General features: G+C 38.4%; 1 protein-coding gene and 1 pseudogene across 4 annotated transcripts in view; one reads left to right on the top strand and one right to left on the bottom strand.

Moving 5' to 3' along the window:
* Positions 1-265: 265 nt before the first annotated feature.
* NARS2 (asparaginyl-tRNA synthetase 2, mitochondrial) overlaps positions 266-21,016 on the bottom strand; it is a 166,937-nt gene continuing 146,186 nt past the window's right edge. For all 4 annotated transcript variants that reach the window (XM_019623625.1, XM_019623627.1, XM_019623626.1 and 1 more), the window contains 5 exons: positions 20,402-20,468; positions 18,832-18,969; positions 5,530-5,627; positions 3,659-3,685; positions 266-932 (listed from right to left, as the gene is read on the bottom strand). In XM_019623625.1, coding sequence (XP_019479170.1) covers positions 788-932; positions 3,659-3,685; positions 5,530-5,627; positions 18,832-18,969; positions 20,402-20,468 — 475 coding nt within the window. In that variant the 3' untranslated portion in view covers positions 266-787. The remainder of the gene's footprint in view (positions 933-3,658; positions 3,686-5,529; positions 5,628-18,831; positions 18,970-20,401; positions 20,469-21,016) is intronic.
* LOC109371237 (40S ribosomal protein S2 pseudogene) lies at positions 16,038-16,877 on the top strand (annotated as a pseudogene).

The raw sequence follows: 21,016 nt of genomic DNA on the forward strand, positions 1-21,016 counted from the left end.
AATTTGGATACCTTTTATTTCTTTCTGTCGCCTCACTGCTCTTGCTAGGACATTCAGTATTATGTTGAATAAGAATGGTGAGAGTGGGCATCCTTGTCTTGTTCCTGATCTTAGAGGAAAGGCTTTCACCACTGAGTATAATATTATTAGCTGAGGGTTTATCATATATAGCCTTTATTATGTTGAGGCACTTCTATACCCTTTTTAATGAGGATTAACAGTTATTAAATGTGATTTTTTTCCCATCCAGTCTGATGAAAACAGATTTCAATTCAGAATAGGAACTTTATTAACTCATGACCCCGCAAAAAATATTTTCTTTTTTAATGTTCAGTAAAACGCTGAAAATAAGATGAACATTTATCACAGGTTAAGTGGCAAGGGAGACAAGATCCAACATTGTAGTTTTAGCTACTAGTAGTTTCTCAAAGATCACACAAGATAGTGATCTAACCATTAAAGACAAGTAAAATACACTACTATCCCATCCTGTCTTAGAGTTTGAAAAGGCCTTTGAGACCATCTAGTTCAATTTCTTCATTTCTTCTTAATTGACATAATAGATTTGAGATTTTACCAGCTATAAGTACCTCTTCTTGAGAGTTCATCTTTCTATGAAATGCCTTCAACTTTCTAAGAAAAACATGATCACTTCTATTTTTCATACATTATATGTTAGGGCAGGACAATTACATTTTGAAAACGTCTGCATTTTAAAAATTCAAACATGCATCCTCCATGTGCGGTACCTCTGTCTCGGGGTGATTTTCCTTAACCAGTCTTCCAGCTATAAAAGACATGAATGAGTAAATCTTGGAAAAGGGATAACATCTTTGATATTGTCAATTCCCAAGATGCACTGCAGATAACGTTCAAATCCCATCCCAAAACCTCCATGTGGCACAGATCCAAATCGACGGAGGTCCAGATACCTGATTTTAAAAAACAGAGAATCATCACCTATAAATGCTGTATGGGATCAGATATTATAAAATAATTTTATGTTTCAAAGATTTTTGTAATCACTTATCATTCACATCACTGTGGTAGACTAGTCTTTTCCCTCCACAGACAGACAGATGAAGGACACAGAGAAGCTAAAGTGATCTGTCCAAGGTTATCCAAACAAACAGCAGCAAATCTTTCATTCATTCATGAACTTTGGTTACTCGATCTTTTTTTTTTTAATTTATATACTTATATACCGAAAACTTGCCTCATGAAGCTACAGAAAATTTTCTAATAACTGCACTAATTTTCTTCAAAATATATTCCTTTTCTGTTTCTTAGTATGTTCTTCAGTAGATGCTTACTACATAAAAATTTGTTTGAAGGCACAAAAATATACTCTTGAGCACTGAAGTAAGAAGAAACTTCCAATTCTCTGCTTTAAGCTTAGTGGAAGATGTCCATTTATCTAGAAGGCTAGGTAGCCTCTGAAGCCCATCCATACCTGTCCTATTCCCACTAAAGATGGCTAGAAATGGCTAGAAAATTGAACAGCCATGATTCAAACTCAGATTTTAATACACTAGCTTGGGAAAAATTATTTTAGGAAAGGAATAGGAAAAAGGAGATTCTGTAAATATTTCTATGTCATTTGGTAGAATTCTTGGGTTACATAAGATTGAGTAAAACAAGTTTATAGCTTCTTGAATGATTTGTAAATCAGAATAAAACTTAAAAGCCACAGCTAGTAGTTATTTAGCTCCTCAAGGATAAAGACTATCACCTATTTCCTCAGTTAATAATAATGACTACATGTATTGGTATTTTATTATAGGCAGTTAGGATTAAGTACTTGTCTTTCTAAAATAAAAGATGAATTGCAACTAGGTGAGTTAGAACCAAATGAATGATATATAAACAGAAGTATCTAGTATAAAACTTCAGATTAGTGAGAACTGTCAGAAATAATGGAAGGAACACAGTCTTGAATAATTGAAATGTTTGGTAGCTGAACTAACTTTTAAGTTTACAAAGCATGGGGGCAGGGAATACTTTGACTTAGTGAGAAAATAAGATGAAGGACATATCAAACCACGGGCCCCAAACACCTGCAGGATCTGAGCTAGCTGCTAGAAGTTTAGCAACAGCTTTAGGTGGTTCTAAATTTCTCATGCATAGATGTCAAAACACTTGCATAATGTCTGGAAACTGAGTTCAACAGAGAGATTTAGTCTGTAGCATTTTTCTTGCCTTTGCTTTGATAGATGGAAAAATCCACTTGTAAGACACAAGTTTTAAAATGAATTTGTATTTGTTGGATTGTTGTTAAATTGATTCTAGGGTAGCTAGATTATAGAAGAGATGGTACAAAATTTGTGGAACTAGTTACAGGTTTTATTTGCATATGGTATGTAGAAATAGGAAGTAAATTCTTAGACACCTGTGGTGGCCCCTCAGCGCAGCGGAATACTAGCAGAGGTCACAGACTTAAGATTTTTAAAATCTCTTCTACCTTTAAAATGCTATGACAACCATTTAAAAGGAAGAGGATTCAAATAATAAGTATTTATATTTGGAGAGCCTAACAGTTTGAAAACATTAGTTGGGAAAAGAATAATATTGAAATGATCAATTAAGACCAGAAAAGGCCTAAACTTATTTAATCAATAATTAAAATTTGTATTTAGCTAGTTTTTACACACTATGAATATTATCCTGTAGACAGAAGCTGAGGTAAAATGTACAAGCTTGCTCAATCAGGCTCATCTACCTAATAGTAAGCCTCAGAACAAAGGAAGAAAACGGTGTAGGAAACTACCATTTACTGAGCTTCTGCCCTGTGTAGATACTTAGCCTACATTATATTGTTTCATTTCATCCTCACAATAACCTGTGACGTAGATATTATCATTCCATTTTACAGTCAAGAAAACCAAAACTCAGATTAAGTGTGGTAAATAACAAAGGCATTCAAGGGCCATTACCTGAACACAATTTTAGGCTTTTTGCCTTTCTGAAATCCAGTTCCTTCATTACCAAAATTTGAGTGTGTAATTTGACACTTCCTTCTTCTGAGGACAGGGAAAGAATTAATAATACTATTGATATTATTATACCAAGATCCTGGAGGAGTGCTATTACAGAAACATGAATAAAAAATTTGTCTATCTTGAAAAGTACTCAAAGAAAGGGTCTGCAGAAAGAAAACCAGAACTTTGGAAAAGTAAACGTATGACTGCCGAAAACTGATCTTCCCTCGGCAGTTTAGATTTCTACAGTTGGTGAGGATCACTTAGGGATCACCTCAGTGATCAAGCTCCTAATTTAATACAGAGAAACTGAAGGATACTAGTTAGGAACAAAGTCCCAGCTTCTAAATCTGTGCTCTTGGTTAAGTTAATTAACATCTCTAGGCCTCGGGTCTGGAGGAGTAGTAAAAAAGGGATAAGAATAGTACCTAACGCAGGGAGTGTTAGGATTACATGAGATAATATACATCAAATTTTTCACACAGTTATCTGGAACACAATAATAAATAAATGGCAGCCATTATTGTTACTATTTTCCAAGGGCTCAAAGGGAATAAGTAATCTGAGAACCTGTTCATTGCTCTTAACACTCTTCCATAGTGCCTTGGGAATACAAGTAAAACGTATGTAACGCTCAGAGCAACAGATAAAACAAGAATCATCAGGGGCTGCACTCTTACCATTGGTAGGCTTCTGTCAGTCCTAATCTGCAAAACAAAAATAAAGCTCTTTCAGAGAATGGCAATAAGATAAATATACTAACCACAATTTATTCTGGGTTATGTGTTCTTTAAAGAAGTGCACACCAAAACTTGTGCTCTCAAATAACATGCAATATATTTGAGTAGCTAAACCTTCATTACATGGTAAGAAAGGGGTGTTAAACAATAGTCCCAGGTATTATTAAATACGTGGCAAAAACAATAAATGTTATAGAAAGTATGGTCCAGAGCCCAAAAGAAGGGGTTCATTTGAGATGAGTTTACTATCCTAGGACATAAGGAAAGCACTATTACTACTACTTAAGGTTGTCGTGAGGCACACATAAACACACAAAAAAGGGATACACAGACATACCTTTCATTCTACAACATGAAAACAAAAATATAGATCCTGAGGCTACCTTTAAAATATGGTTGCTAATTGGTTTTTGCCAATTTGAGAAATGTTAGTAAAGTTTTAAGCTCTCAGTACTCATCAAAATTAATTTCAGCCCTTTAAAAAAGTGTGTGGGACCACAGTGCATCTGAAGTGATCAGGATGATGAAAAACTCAAATATGCAAAAATACAGAATACACAAATAGAAGTCACAGACAGACAGATCACTGAGAGAGGGAAACGCATATATGCATTTTATTCGGAAAGATAAATTTGGATATTATCAGATGTTAGGTAAACATTTAACGTTATGAGGAAAGGTTTCCTGAAGGAAGGAAGCAAGCAAAGAAAACAGACCAATTAATCTTTCAACAGATGAGGTTTCTTGCCATGTGTGATTTTTATTGTGCTTTTTTAAAAAAACCCAGAGAATCTTTAAATTCTTTCCATCTAAGGAGTTTGACCTTAACTTCAATTTCCTGATTTTCCCAGGACTTTCTAACACTATGGCAATAGTAAGGAGTTAGTAGTTTAACTGATTAAAAAAAAAAAAAGAGTCCTCCCAGAATATATTCATCCCCTTTCTTCTGGACAGTAACCAAATAGAGCAGTTCAAGTAATTAGGATTACAAAACCAAGTTACCCCAACAGCTTTATAGGTTGGGACATTGGAAAAGCATCAACTTTTTAAGCATTTTTTCCATTAGGAAAAGGCCTTACAAATGCTAATTTAACAGGATATTTTTCAAACAATTATGGCTTTTCCAGGTTACTATGAAACCCAGGAGAGAAGGATTATGTCTTCAACATGGGAAAGCCTTTTTTTTTTTTTTTAAAGTTGGGTACGGCAAAAGTGAAAACCATGGAAAACAGAGGTTTATAGCCTTAGTTTAGGAAGTCATTGTAGTTTGTTGGCAGACCATGCATACATAGGAGTGGTAGTTCAATTAGAAACACGATTCCCTGCCCCTCTTCTCCAAAACATTTTCGGTGTGTTTATGGATTCGTTTCCCAGGTCTCAAATAGCAAGTTAAAATAAGTTATTCCAATAGCTAAATCAAGACCTTTACACAATGTAGAAAACCAGAGGAAGGGAAAACTGCTTATTCTAAATGCTATTATAGCTTAGCACCTATTTTTAGTATCTTTCTTTCTCCGTCTTTATCCTTTCCCTGGTTCAGAGTTTGTTTTTCTTTATGTCCCTACAGGAGTCTGCCAATCATAAATTAGAGTAAATAAAAAGGAACGCATAGAAGAGAAAAGTCAAAATGAAGGACAACCTTTAAGGGGGAAATCTCCCTTGCTCTTCTATCATTGTCACTTAGAATTTGAGGTTCAGGTCTGTCAGGTGCTAAGGCTCATAAGCTGTTGTTCTCTGTTACTTTGCTATGACTGCCTTGGAGTGCCTCATCCCCAATTTCTGAGCTTTGTTTCCCTAGGTCTGATGAATACCTGGCCAGTCGCTGCTCTAAGAAATGGTACCGCTCCTCTCGGAGGCTTCCTCCAAAGAGCTCTCCAACTCCAGGAACCAGAAGATCAACAGCAGCAACCTAAAAAGGAAAAATAAGTCATACACATTACATTTTCAGGGGATTCCAACAACTGTCAGCTTCTCAAGCAAGTGGAACTTGTAACATTTTGACAACTGGCTGATTAACTGCATATCAGAATCTCATTTATGTTATCTGTTCATGTCCCGTTTCAATATCAAATGTTTAATATTATCTTTAGAATACATACTACACAAATTGCAGGTGGACAGTTTCCTCTCCTCTCTTGCATCACTTATGCATTGTACTTAAAAAATGTGTTTTCTTCACAAATGATATGTTAGTTATAAAAAATATGGAAAGTATTAAAAATTATGAAAGATTAAAAATTACCTATCACCATGCAGAAGCAATTACATATTAGCATATTTTCTTTCAAGTTTCTTTTTTTTTTTTTTAAGCTGAGCCATCCTGCCACCTGTTGGCAGCTCAGTGGCTGCTCAGTTCAGGCTGGGAATTGAACTGCTGTTGCTCAGAGCTCAAACTCTTGAGCGAGCTCTTAACCAACTGAGCCACTTGGCTAGCCCTCAGGTTTTTTCTTATACATTTAAAGGGTATAGATTTAAATTACATATAAAAATTTACCATTCTAATATCTCACTAATATTACACAATAAATATTTTCCCTACATCAGTTCAAGTACTTTGCATACTTACTGTTTTAATAGCTGCACAGTTTGTTGTTTAGGAGTCATAGTTTTTATTTAACTGCTTTCCTTTTGTTGAACATTCAGGGGTATGTGTGTGTTTGTTTTCTCTTATATTGGGTTGTTGGAAAAGTAATGATGCATTTTTGCAACAAAAACCAGAAAAATACATCATGACTTTTCCAATAACCCAATAAATAATGTGGCAACAGAGATTTTTCTTTAATTTGTAGTATTTTGTTGAGACATGTAAAATGTGTTTTGATTATTAATCAAAGAAGTATAAATTAAAACCATTAGATACCATTTTGGAGTTATCAAACTGGTGAAGATAAGAAAACAACATAAACCATGTGGATTAGAGAATGCGTAAACCAATACTCTCATACATCTGATACAACCTTTCTGGTCAGCAATTTGGCAAAAGATGATTAAAAGCCTTAAAAATGCAATATGCTTTGAATCAGCAATAGCAGTTCTAGGAATTGGTTTTGGCAAAATAATCAGAGATGCAAAAATAACGTACAGGATGTTTACTGGAGCATTACTTAAAATGACAAGAAATTCAAGTATACATCAATATGAGACTAGGTAAATTTTAGACATGGATAGAAAAAGGACATCTATACAATGAGATGTTCATTGTGTTGTCACTGTGACTTTTATTTGTATTTTCTTATTTTCTACTATAATGATGTTATACCTTTGTAATAAGAAAACAACAAAAACAATTAATGGGGTAAATGGTAACTTGATATTTTAATTCATATTTAATTACTATTAATAGTTCATTTTTGAGAATGTTTATTTGCTATCCGTATTATCTTGTGACTTGACAATTCTTTTGAGGGGAAGGGGTAGACATTTTTAAGGCCAAGAATATGAAGACACAAAACTAAGACTTAATGCAACAAGTGAAAAATTAGGAATCCATACAACACATTTTAATTTTAAAATTTCATATTATAAGCCCTTTTCTTAAACTTTGCCTCACTTTATTATTAAGCCATCCCCTTGTTTTGATTTCAGAACTTTTGATTGAGATATACTGTATAAATAACTGAGATTAATAAAGAATATAGTAATTCAAGAATCTGCCCCAAATGCTGTATACCTCATCATTAAAAGAAAACATTAGGCATGTTTTTCATCAATCACTTGGCTGAATTGGAGTAAGAGAGAGCAGAAATTCACTAATGGTTTCTACTTTTCCTAAATCTCCTACCACTCAATAAACTGGTGAGGAGGAAGTGTACAAGCAGGTCTTTGTTGCGCTACCACAGTTTAATGATTCTTCTAGAAATTTGGGGGCCTACAATGAACAAGCAGGCATTTTAGTATGTGGATTTGGTGATTCAGACATGATAGTAGGTAGTGAAATGAACAGCGTTGGAAAGGTAGACAAGAAAGGCTTACTAATATGATAAGGAAGTTCTCAGGGGCTATATATACAATTAATAGAGTCAGACTCCAGTCAGGAGCCTTCAGTGACCTTTTCTATTCTCAGAGAAAGGAGAAGGTTCAAGAGTTTTTATGGCTACAGAAGGACTGGCGTCTTTATCTACTAGTTTCTTGCTTTTAGACATGGCTAAAACATGCCATGGGTTGAGACACATGATGAAAAATTTGTTCTTAACTTCAATTCCAAGTTTTTAATTGAAAATTATAGGCAATAGGGGTTGGCAGAGAATAAGACAACCAAGCGGCTCTCTGGCCTTCACTTGAAAATATTTAGACTGGGAAATGTTACCCTTGAAATATAGCATTCCATCCTTGTGTAGCTCTGACTATTAAAAAGGGATAGGCATATCTAAAGTCTATCATTTATTTCCAAGGTTCTGAAGTTGGGGCGAGTCCAAGCCACAAAGGAGGGCAGTAATTGCTTCTGATACTGCAAGTACATGGGGAAGCTTTAAGAGGCAGAGCTAAAAAGATCCACTGCCTCAGAAAAAGATGCTGGATAATCCGTTATCATGGGAGACCAGGTAGTCCAGCTGAGGCTGGTGGCCAGTGATGAGGGAATGACGCAACAACCCATGAGTTGTTCTGCTTTCTCTGTTAGTCCATAAGCATCAAACAAGAGATCCATTTCTTACTTGGTCTTGCTGCTAATACAACTAAAAGAAGCAAAATAACAAACATAACAAAACAAAACCCTTTTGGGATCTTAGCACTTTTTACAGGTCTAAATTGTACTAATTTTGGACCTTTGTTTTTTTTAACGCTATTTTTAGAGGAGTGTAAAAGATTCATATTTATCTTTGATTACAAACCTCCTTTATTTTAACATTTTGAGTTCACTGGAGAATTCAATATGCAACCATATTGGTTTTAGACCTTTCTATCTGGTTTTTGTTTATCCAGAATATTTGCAACTGCACAGTAACAGCTGTATAACTGGAAGCTGCTGAACTTTTTGAGTTACCTTTGAAAATCTTATGCCATAGTAAGATATCTACATTTTTTTTTTCTGGATTTCTTTCAAACCTGTCTTCCTAATAACCAAGGTACCTAACTGGTTAAGCTCAACTATTTCCACATTGGCTATTATGAAATTATTAATAGTGTGGTAGTTGCTGTATTTATCAGGATAGGTTAGGTTATGCTGTATTTATAATAAACAACTCCAGAAGGTTAAAATGGGGCTTCTCCACCTTAGTGTCAGTGACATTTTTTGGCCAGGTAATTCTGTTGTGAGGGCTTGTCCTGTGCATTCTGGGATGTTCAGCAGCATACCTGGCCTCTGCTCACCAGATACCAGTTGTACTCCCCTAGTTGTGACAACCAAAACTGTCTCCTGGGTGGGGGTGGTGGGAAGCAAAATAACCCGATTGAGAACCACCGCTTTACAACAATGAATTGGCTTTTAAAAACTTAATGCTACATGTCCATCCTGGCTTGAAGCTGATAGAAAAGCCTCTTTCTGAGGTACTGCTGATCTGCGGCAGATGGAAAAAGAAAGCGCACAGATGACTACGTGCAGAAGCCTTTGTCCAGAAGTAAGGTATGTAGGTCACGTTTGCTCACAATTCTTTGGCCAATGCAAGTTACTAAGCTCATGTCCGTGGGGCAGGGCAGTATAATTCCCCCCGAGGGAGGAGTGGCAACTATTTACTGTGTTTCCCCAAAAATAAGACCTAACCAGAAAACAAGCCTAGCATGATTTTCAGGGTGCTTGTAATATAAGCTCTACCCCAAAATAAGCCCCAGCTAAGATCATCAACCAGACATGACGGTATTTGAATAAATGTAGGTTTTTGTACGTGAATAAATGAATAAAATGCGTCTTTTGGAGCAAAAATTAATACAAGACCCGGACTTATTTTTGGGGAAACATGGTATGTACCATAAAACAGTTTACCATGTTGCTTTCCCCCCACCTGCCTGGACTCTTCCCCTGTATTCTCCTGCCAATTCCTCACTGTTCGTTAGAATTAAGGTCAGAATAGGAGTCCCCTATTTTCTTGCTCTGTACGCTGGGAACTTAACAGTAGAAAAGAACTTACCAAAATTGTTTATTTCAGCTGAGTAAAAATTTTAGAAGACATCTTGGGAAAGTCCCATATCACTACTAATTTTGTGATATGAAGTAACAAATTTATGTCCTTTCTTTGACTAAAATGGTCTGAGAACTCACACTCTCAGGTGGGTGAATTCCCTGTATGTTTTCTTGACATAGAGTTAATAACGTTGCTTCTCCTCTTTAAGAGTTCTTTTTGTTTTGAGTAACGCATTCCTTCACAATGCCCAATAAACATTCTACCGTGTTTCCTTGAAAATAAGACCTAGCCAGAGAATAACCCTTAGCATGATTCCTCCAGGATATGGAGGGCACGCACCCCTCACATGAGGGTTTTATGACCTGTTTCAGGGAGAAGCGTGCCTTTTCTACAAACTCCTTCAGCTTAAAATATTCAGTATGCCAAGGTGCCATATTTTGGCATCTAAAATCATGTGAGGGCTTATTTCCTGGCTAGGTCTTATTTTCAGGGAAACAGGGTATGACAAACAGGTACCACTATTTTTTTTTTTAAATCAAGGACAGATTTATCACTTTGTGAAGAAAGGCCCACAAAAGGCTTTATTCTCTTCCTCCACATAACCTTCTTTTCTTTTACTTTAGGTTTAGTTTCCCTTCAACCATGTCAGATTCTTATACTTCCTGCTTTTCTTTTATAATGATATCCTCCAATCTATCTAGAGATTCTACACACTTTCTGAGAAGCTGTAATAAAGTATTCCTCAACTATAGATAAAGACATTTACATTTGGTATGCACAGAGCTGCACTTCCTTCTGATAAGAAATAAAAAGACTGCATTCCCTAACCCTAGAATAATCTCCTCAATTTCCAGACCTGTTAGTTCAGGTAGAGATTCCAGGTAGGGTTCTCCTATCTTATGTCTCCCCCTGGTAACAACCAGGCTGAATACTATAGAAACTACCTGTTTCTCCAGGGCTCCCGGGGGGGGGGGGGGTAAAAGGCACATCAGACATAACACAAACTATGACATAAGGGTGCACAAAATGTAAAATGTGGGAATCACACAACTGTCTTAAGAAGTAATGAGAAAGACAGAATAGTCACGGGGATGTAAAGTACAGTATAGGGAATATAGTCAATACTGTAAAAACTATATATCATGCCAGGTGGGTACTAGACTAATCAGGGGATCACTTCATCAATTATGTAAATATCTAACTACTAACCTGTACCCCTGAAACTAATATAAAATAATATTGAATGTTAACTGTAATTGAAAACAAAAAGAAGTAATGAGAAAAACTTGGTTGGGTGTTTGCCCAGTGATGGGAGGTGAGGGGGTGCTTAGACTGCCAACAGGTTGGAAACAAGCAAGTTTCCTAGGACATCGGTTGGTGATTACCATTTGCCTTTATATGCTGGAAGGTTTGTGGTTTACAGAACTCTGAGGCTGCTTCACAGAGCTGAGGGCTGAGCAAGCCTGTCCTTGGTTAGGGAAAGTGAGAATTCTCTGGCCGCACAGTGACACGTTCTCATCAAGCTGACCAAATGTGAGCACTTCTGTAGCTGAAATCTCCATTGTGTGCCTGTGCAGACTGGAGAGACCTGAAATAAGAGGAAGGACTTTCGTTCTGTTCGTTCACCCTCCTACACAGATAGCAAGGAAGGCTACAAATAATTTTACTACACTCTTTGCTAACTTCTCTAGTCTTAAACAAAACTTATTCCAGTTTGGGCACATCTTCTAGGCCAGACTGCTGCCTGGCACATCTTCCTCCACTGTGTACCCATTCTGATTTTGCTTAAGTCACACAGCTGCAGCAACAAGCTGTCTAGAAATCGTCTATGTTGGTATTCAAGCTGGACAAGCTCTGGTCTCTATTTATGATATTCCTTTTTGACTCTTAGATTTCAATCAATGAGCTGAAAATAAAACTCAGACCTTGAATTAAAAAACAAACAAGGTAGACAGGAACAAGGCCTTTAATATAGTACCTTTTCCATGCTAAGTTCAGAGAGGGGGAAAAAGTTCAATGTCCCTTCCTCTGATACTTCTCTTCCTACCTATCTCAGATTTTTAAATATTGATGAGAAACACAAATTGAACACCTTTCTATTCTCAGGCTTCTCATAGGTTGTTAACAATAATGGAGCAACATTACATATTATTTTCAAAAGAAGAATGTTCCACAAACCACAGGAAACATGTTTGTGGTTTCAGCCTCTATGAACTTTTGCTGTAACTGCTGACACAGACAGTATTGTGCCCCTAAAAACAATGAGGCACAGCTGAGAAAGAGAGCTTTCCAGATGTGATGGTGTGAAGATGCAAATGGGCTACAGGTAGCAATGACTGAAAATGGAATTTGGCTAGGAAAATGGCTAGTCTGGAAGCATTTCAGACAGGCTAAAATGCATACTTTCAATTTTAACATAAATATCCCAGGATAGTCACTAGTCCTAGATATAGGAAAATTGGCAGTTCCTTTCATCACTATTAGTACTGGTTTGAGGTTCAAGCTATTTTGATGCAGGTCAGTTAATTAGCCTCAGCCCAGGGAAATTCACTGGGCACCCCTTGAGTCAGTATTCTTCCTTCAAAGTTGACTTTACAATATGTACTTTATTGAACGCCCACTAATGCTCACATTTTTATGATTTGCTAAGTAATACTGATACAATTTTTATAATGAGAATATTATCTGGTGATTTTGGCATCTCATTAGGAACTGCTGGTCAGTGACTTTTTCCTAATCACACATGGCTGAAATGAGGATATTCTTCTCTGTGAAGCCATTTCCCTAGCTAAATATTTGCTACCTGCTTTTGGGGGGACTTACTCAGGGACCCAAACTCAGGGGCATATGGCATTCTGCATGTTTGCTTGGATGCATTTTATTTAGGCCCACGATCTGTTCCTTTCAAATGATCAAATTTACAAGTTGTTCTTATATATCCAAATGAGGAAAAACGTAGGCTACCTGAAATCAGAGAATCTTAGAGCTGGTTAGTACCTTGGAGATCATCTAATCCAATTCTCTGATTTTGTGGAGGGACAAACTGAGGCACAGAGATTGGAGAAAGTTGCCTAAGGTCATACAGCTAACTAATAAGGGAGCTGAATTTCAAAGCCAGCTCTGCTAACTTCTTAGTTCAGTGTCGTTTTCATTATAACATAGTACATATCTGTGTGTGTGTGTGTGTGTGAGAGAGAGAGAGAGAGAGAGAGAGAGAGAGAGAGAGAGAGAGAGGGAGAGAGCGCACTTGAGATTTGAAGGCGGTGGGGGGAGACAGAAAGAAAAAGAAACTGTAACTGTAAAAAGATACCATTTTACTATTTATTACCTCTGGCCAAACGTTACCAGTGTAGTTAAACATTTCCCTACCTTTCTCTTTTGATTCCCTAGAGAAGGCACCTGTGAAACACACCTGCTGTAATTTGTTTTAGATTGCATCACACTCATTACAGAAACTCTTGTAACCCTACCAACAACTGTTATTACAATTCTACTAAGAGAAACACAGAATTCAGTTATTTGGCCAAAAGCCTGTTCATTCACCACTAGAAAAAAGCAGGGGTAGAAGCAGGCACTTTATCCAAGTGGGTTGCAAAGAAATCTAGGTTGCTAATGAATCAGTGTTATCATCTCTGTCTCATGTATATAGTTTAAATTATATTTCAATAAGTTAGCTCTGAGAATCTGTATGCTATAGCACTGCATAAATTATATAAGTACCCTGAAGTCCCATTATAATGCCTTCAGATTTCAAGCTGTGAGGCATCACTGAAGAGGCTTGTCATAAAGAAGGCCTCCTGGTACTTTTAAAGGTAAGAAATGTTTGTGACTGCAGTCTATGAGAGAAATGTCTTTTAAGGAATCCTATGTAAGAGCATGTTATGAGATGGCAACACACACACACACACACACATTTTAACATTATTGTGCTTTATCACAGTAAAGATTTTATCAAAATTTAGTAGGAAAGGAGAGAGGACTTCACACTTATTGACTACCTACCACCCCACTGTGCTATGTGTTTTTCATATATTACCTAATTTAATCCTCACAACTCTTATTTTTACTGATTGGAAAACTAAGACTCAAAGAAATGAGATGGTTATCTAAGATCACACAGCTTATAACACAGACCTGGGGATTGAACCCAAGCATGTCTGACTCTAAAGCCACTGGAGTTTCCTTTAAGTCACATTGCTATCAGTCAAAAAATTTAGAGTAAAAGCAGCTCTAGCTTCCCAGAAATGTCCTTAGCAAATCAAGTCACTCATTCACTACGTGTCCACTGTTTGTTTAAAATTGTGTTGGGTTCGATTCACCCATCCATCCAATCACCTATCCATCACCAAATAGATATGAGGTGTCTGCTATGTCCCAGGTATCATACTGGACACTAGAGATACACTGATGAATGCAAAAGGGTTCTTTAAGTCCTTTGGCATAGAGGAAAGAGTCATTAATTAAACAGTCATACAAATACATGTAAAATTACAACTGTTAAGGATTATGATGAAGTAAGAGTCAGTAGCTCTGGGTCTGAAATTTAACGGCACCACTGCAGTGTCTGACAGGGTCTGATTCGGTCTGGAGGGTCAAGGAAGGTTTCTCTGGGGAAATGATGACTGAGTAGAGATCTGGAGAGTCATTAAAATTACTTAGGGGAAGAAGACTATTCTAGATTGAGGGAACACTGGACGAAGATCCTGTGGTGAGAGAAAGCACTGCATTTCTGAAGACATGGAAGAAGGGCGGGTGGATGTAGCAGAACGGGCCAACGGGAACACCACAGCACATCAGGCGAGAGAGACAGGGACCACCAGATTGCACTGGGGCCGGCAGGCCACGCAAAGGATTTTAACTTTCAGCTTAACAGCAGTGGGAGGCCACTGAATGGCTTTAAGAAGGGAGATAACAGATCAGATTTACATTTTCTAAAAGCTCATGCTAAAATGGGGGGAACTGACTCAGAGGAGGAAAGGGTAGACACAGGAAGGCCAGTTACTTGGTTACTGAAGTAGTCCAGGCAAGAGATGATGGTATCTTAACGTAAAAAAGGTAACAGTGGAAATAAAGAGAAGTGGATGGATGAGACATAATTAGGAGTATAAAAATGACACAGCTTAGTAACAACGTGAATATGGGAAGTAAGAGAAACAAAGATTCCAAAAATGAATCAGTTACCTGGCTTGTACAATTAGATGAACAGAGAATACTGAGAGATCAAATTTGGTGGGAGGAGGGAGAAGAGAACTCAATCCTGGGGTCAGTTTTGAATATGTTACCATATTTCCCCATGTATAAGATGCAACCTTTTTCAAAAAATTTGGGGTCTAAAAACTGGGTGCATCTTATACAGTGGTTGTAGATTTTTTTACTTGCATTTCCCACTTTTTCGCGCTTGCTGTCTTTGCGCTCATTGTTTTGCACTTGTTACCCATATATTATGGTAGGTTACATTTTGCCACATTCTGCCCAGAAATGGATCAGAAAAGATTTTCCTACAGTGCTGAATTCAAGTTAAAAGTGATCTAGTTTGCAAAAGTGAATGGAAATTGTGCTGCTGAACGTAAGTTTGGTCCTCCTCCAACTGAGAAAACGATCCGAGACTGGCTACGGGAAGAAGAAACCCTACTGAAAACGCCACGGCAGAAGAAGGCCATGAGAGGCAATATATGAAGATAGTAGTGATTCGTCATCAGGCACAGATGAGGACAAGCTAATGGTTGGGAGTTTTGACAGTGATGAAGAGTTGGATGAATTTTATGATGAATAAAACTCGAGTTCAATAACTTTATGTGATACATTTTTTTTCAAATTTCGGGCCCCCAAATTAAGGTGCATCTTATACATGGAAGCACCTTATACATGGGGGAATACGGTACGTTAGAGATGACTATGGGACATGTAAATGGCAATAAGAGGAGTCCAGAGCTCAAAGAAGTCTGGGTTAGAGATTACATTTCTGAGTGTTCTGGGAAACAAACAGAAAAACGTGGGTACAGATGAAATCACCTGGGAAGAGAAAAGAAGACCTAGGACGGAGCCTTGAGAAATTCCAACATCTAATGGATTAGTAGGAGAGGAAGAACCTGTACAGGACACTGAGGAAGAACAACCAACTGAGTAAGGAGGAAAACTGGGAGATGACACAGATCCAAGGGAGGAGGAGATTTTAATAAGAAAGTCATTAATAGAATGAATAATGCTGAGAGGTGAAGTAAAATAAAGACTTAAAAGTCTGTTGGACTCTGAGGTAACACCAAATGGCGGATGATGCCGGCGGTGCGGCCGGCCTGAAGGCCCTGGTCTGGGAGGCCACGGCGTCCAGGGCCGAGGTCGTGGTCGGGGTCACGGGCTGGGCAGGGGCCGCGGAGCCCGCAGAGGCAAGGCCGAGGACAAGGAGAGGATCCCTGTCACCAAGCTGGGCAGCCTGGTCAAGGATTGGAAGATCAAGTTCCTGGAGGAGATCGCTCTCTTATCCCTGCTCATCAAGGAATCCGACATCATTGATTTTGTCCTGGGGCATCCCTCAAGGACGAGGCGGTGAAGATACTGCCTGTGCAAACGCAGACCCGCGCTGGCCAGAGGCCCTGTTCAAGGCATTTTTCACCATCAGGGACTATGAAGGACACGTGGGTTTGGGTGTTAAGTGCTCCAGGGAGGTAGCCACTGCCATCTGCAGGGCCATCATCCTGGCCAAGCTCTCCATTGTCCCAGTGCCGGGCTGAGACTGCTGAGCCCCACGCTGTCCACTGCGAGGTGACCGGCCACGGTGGCTCTGTGCTGGTGCGCCTCGTTTCCCTTGCCCCGCCCCCAGGGCACTGGCGTGGTCTCAGCTCTTGGGCCCAAGAAGCGGCTGCTGATGGCTCGTATGGATGACTGCTACACCTCAGCGAGGGCCCGCACTTCCACCCTGGGCAACGTCGCCCAGGCCACCTTTGAAGCCATCTCTCAGACCTATACTTATCTCACCCCCGACCTCTGGAAAGAGACCGCATTCACCAAGTCTCCCTATCAGGGATTCACTGACCATCTTGTAAAGAAAGACCCACGCTAGAGTTTCTGTGCAGAGGGCCCAGGCTCCAGCTGTGGTGACCACATAATTTTACACAAGAAAAATAAAGTGAATCAAGCCTAGTTAAGGTTAAAAAAATAAAAGTCTGTTGGATTTAATAAAATGGCCATTATCACTAACCCTAAGAGAGCTGCTTCAGTGGTATGATAAAGGTGGAAGTCACATTAGAGGGCATGAGGGATGAGTGGCAGGTGCCATGGTAGGTATAGAAAATTCCTTCACCACCCTGAAGAAGTTAAGTTTTGTCTGAGAAAGCAAAACTTACACAGAGACTATAAGAAACAGACACAATGCTATCCGTTCTACTAATTCTTTAAATGTTACAGAAATCCAGAAAAGGAAGGCTCAAGGTGACTGTGTAAACCAGGAAATTCTTTACAGAGAAGGAAAGCCTTACATGGAGTGTTTAAGAAGTGCAAAACTGAATGAATGAAAAGTGCTCAAACTAGGGAAATTACATGAGGAGAATACATGGTGTGTGGGGGTCGGAGGAGGTGGGAGTGAAGTGGGGTGGAGTGATTAAAAAAGCCAAGAGATACAGACACAGTCCTCCATTTTGAGATGGAGGCTGAATACTGAATTATTTAGGATGCAATAATCTATGCCCTAGTCTCTCTTATTTTTTGCTGCCAACCTGTTCGCCAATTCATTTCTCAAAATCAATTATACTGGAGGATTGGTAGGGAAAAGAAAAATAAGAATCGTAAATCAATTGTATTGCTCACTGGATTTGGATAATGCTGTGTGAAGGATGGGGATGAGTAAAATCAATGGCTAAAATGTCACTTTATATTTGTGATTTTGAGGCAGTGAGATAGAGTGAAAAAAAACACAGGCTTCAGAGCCAGAGGCAATCAGGTTTGAATACTAACTCTGTCACTTCTTACCTGTGTAGCCTTGGGAAATGCAAGGGGTCTCTCTGCACCCCACTTTTTCATCTGTAAAATGGGAGAGATGGCAAGTTTCTTGGCAAGGTTGTTTCAGGACTTCGAGATGAGATGGTAATGCTTGCCTCATAGGCATCTACTCATTGGTGGCTACTATTGTTTCAGTGATACCATAAAACAGGAAGTACATTCAAAGAGATAACCCTGTATACTTAAGATGGGGACGTTTTATTTATTGCAGGGCCTGAGCTACATTTTTCTACTGGTATTTTTCTAAAGACACGTGAAAAGAACCCAACAGCAAAGTTTAGTTTTTGGACCTTTTGTGAGATAAACATTGTATGTTTGTATCATAGACTTTTATAATTAATGACATTAAGTACACAATTATTCAATAAATATTTAGAATCAAATATATTATTTCATATAACTGATAATTTTGTAAAGGAGAGAAGACAAAAAAAAAAAAGGAAAAAGGAAACCAGAAGGATAAAAAAGTACCTAAAGTTAAGGGTGATAAAAGAGCAGAGGATAAGAAAGGCTATTAGAGCAGACAAAGAAGAGATGCTCAAGGAGCACTGACAAGAGAACCTGCCCAGACCCCTTGGGTCCCCCAGAGCCCTCCGCTCACTATTTCCATTTGATGGCCAAACCAAAGTGCTCTACCTCCTGCTCTGCCAGGCTAGCTCTTCCTGAGCGTGTTCGTGCCATTGCCCTCATCTCTTGCCAGCATATTCCCCTACCTCTTAGGGGTAGTCCCCTAACCAGGATTCAACTTGAGAGTAGACCAGGCATCATGAAACAGTGCTCTAGGCTCCTTCCTTTCAGTCATTTAAAGAACAAAACAAAACACACCTCTATTTGCATTTGCTAAACTAAGAATACCTTTGCCATAGAAATGAGGTTTATAGAACATTGGGATCTTCTTTGGGAACACTTTTTTAGAGGTGCCTTTAAGAAACTTTGTCATTTTAGAAGATGTAGAGTGATGGATTTAATTCAAGAAATTATTCCAAAGGATAAATAAAATTAAACCAAGGGAAAGACCCAAACTATGCGATGACTAACCCCCGTTCATTTAGTTTCTTTTCTTACCGTGTGCTGAGGACCATCTTCATTATCCCTCATGTAGAAAGGCTTGAGTGCTAAAGGATAATTAATAACAAAGACTGGTATGTTGCCACAGTGCTTCACCAGGTACTTCTCATGTTCAGTATGAAGGTCACCGCCCCACTGTAATGAGAGAAAAGAAATGATCAAAGAAGACAGGGCTGAAACACACAATGCAGGGCCTGAAAACCTGTGTCACTCCCAAGGCCCCCCCCCCCCCCCCCCCCCCCGTTTGCTGTTTGCTGAGGTTACACAGATAACTAGAGAGAGGTCTGTGCTAACAAGAACATCCAAAGGCCTGGAAAGATGAAAGCTGAAGCTGGAGGATCAACACTGTGCTTTCTGCCCCCGTCGCAGGGAGCAGCACTCAGCAGGTGAACAGCGCCTGCAGGGAAACAGAGTGCACTTTCCACAGCGGATAAAAACTGACTTCGGCCTCATAGTTTTTATTAATATTGCCTAGAGCTTCTTCCACAGTTAGTGTTCCTAAGTCTCAGGAAATTAAATGATGAAAGATAATATTTCCAATATTGAGTCTATCTTTGGCGAGATGGAGTTTCTCAGTGATTTTTTTTTTAAATAAAAGAGTCAACTGATATATCAGACGCTCTTTGATGAATATTTAATAACACAGTTCATCTATTTATTCAGCAAATACTAATGTGCTTATTAAATCTCAGGTACCGTGCCAGGTACTGGATATAGTGGTAAGAAAAATAGAATCCCTGACTTCATCAAGTTCCCCGAATAGGAGACAAACATGAAATACAAAATTAGACAAAGAAATTGATTTAAAATATAACAAGCACAGGGAACTGTTATAAGAGGATCTGACTTAACTGGGGATGAGACTGGTATAAGGAATAGTATGAAGACAAAGGTATAACATTCTGAACATTATCTTACTGCTCCCACTTGTCTGGCAATATCTGAATTAGAGGAAAGAAGCGCTCACTTAGAAATAAGGAGACTTGCTTTTAACATTAAGTACTTTCCCACTGATGAATCATGTGACCTCTCAGGACCTACATCCTTGCCAATAAAATAAAGGAGTTCTTAAAAAAACAAAACAAATAATTCAATGTTTTCCATAGCGGATCACAAATTAGAAGGCTCTATAAATAGTTCAACAGAAAAAGAAACTTGTTTAACGTGTTGCCTAAACTTACTTGATCACATAACCTCTTTTGTCTGTCATCCGCTAACATCATTCAGAATACACTTTGGGAAACGCTGAATGAGTTGATGTCTACACTGATAGTCTATGATTACCATTCTTTTTAAGGATTTTCATCTTCCTAAACTTGGGAAACTTCTTTATAATCCTTTGGTCATTGCTATTCCAAATGATATGACTCTACTTCAAAATTATTTTCATTCTAAATATTTTAACAAGGTTGAGCAAATATCAAAAAAAGGAAATGTGTAGAGAAGCAAGTCCTGCACACTGCTAGTAAGAGAAATACAATTATTTTAAATAATAAGATATGGACAAGAGGGAACCATTTTTACACACACACACACACACACACACACACACACACACACACACTACCTCTGGGGTGAAGGTGAAGTTCTGGGATGCCTGCTTTAGGATCTCCATTGCTTCAGTGTAAGAAATGCTGGAGAGAAAAGGTAAAAGCAGAGAAAGGTCAATACAATGGGCTGCTGTTAACAAGTCCATCTGAAAACCAGAAAAGGCCTATTCCCATACACTCTTCGAGATCGCAAATGAGTATAAAATAATTGAGTAATCAGGAATTAAGTTTGATCTAATTGTATGAGAGTCCTATCAGCATGAAGAGAAGTGGCCATTTAATAACCCTACTCCTGACCTACGTGCAGTGTGCACAGGGGAGCTAGTCCACTTAAGCAAGTAAAGATTTTTCTCTGAATTCATTATATGCCAATGCCGTAATAAAAGGTATAAAATGAAGCTGGAAGAGCAAAAATCTTTCTTTAAAGTCATAATTCATTCATTCATCCAACAAACATACCTTGAGCACCTACTATGTGCTAGGCATTATTCCAGGCACTGGAGATACAGTAAATAAAAACAAAGCTCTTACCTTCATGGAGCCGATATTCCTGTGTGTGTGTGTGTGTGTGTGTGTGTGTGTGTGTTTGTGTGTGTGTGTGTGTGTGAGAGAGAGAGAGAGAGAGGAAGAGA

Source organism: Hipposideros armiger, unplaced genomic scaffold (assembly GCF_001890085.2).
Source record: "Hipposideros armiger isolate ML-2016 unplaced genomic scaffold, ASM189008v1 scaffold_556, whole genome shotgun sequence".
NCBI lineage: Eukaryota > Metazoa > Chordata > Mammalia > Chiroptera > Hipposideridae > Hipposideros > Hipposideros armiger.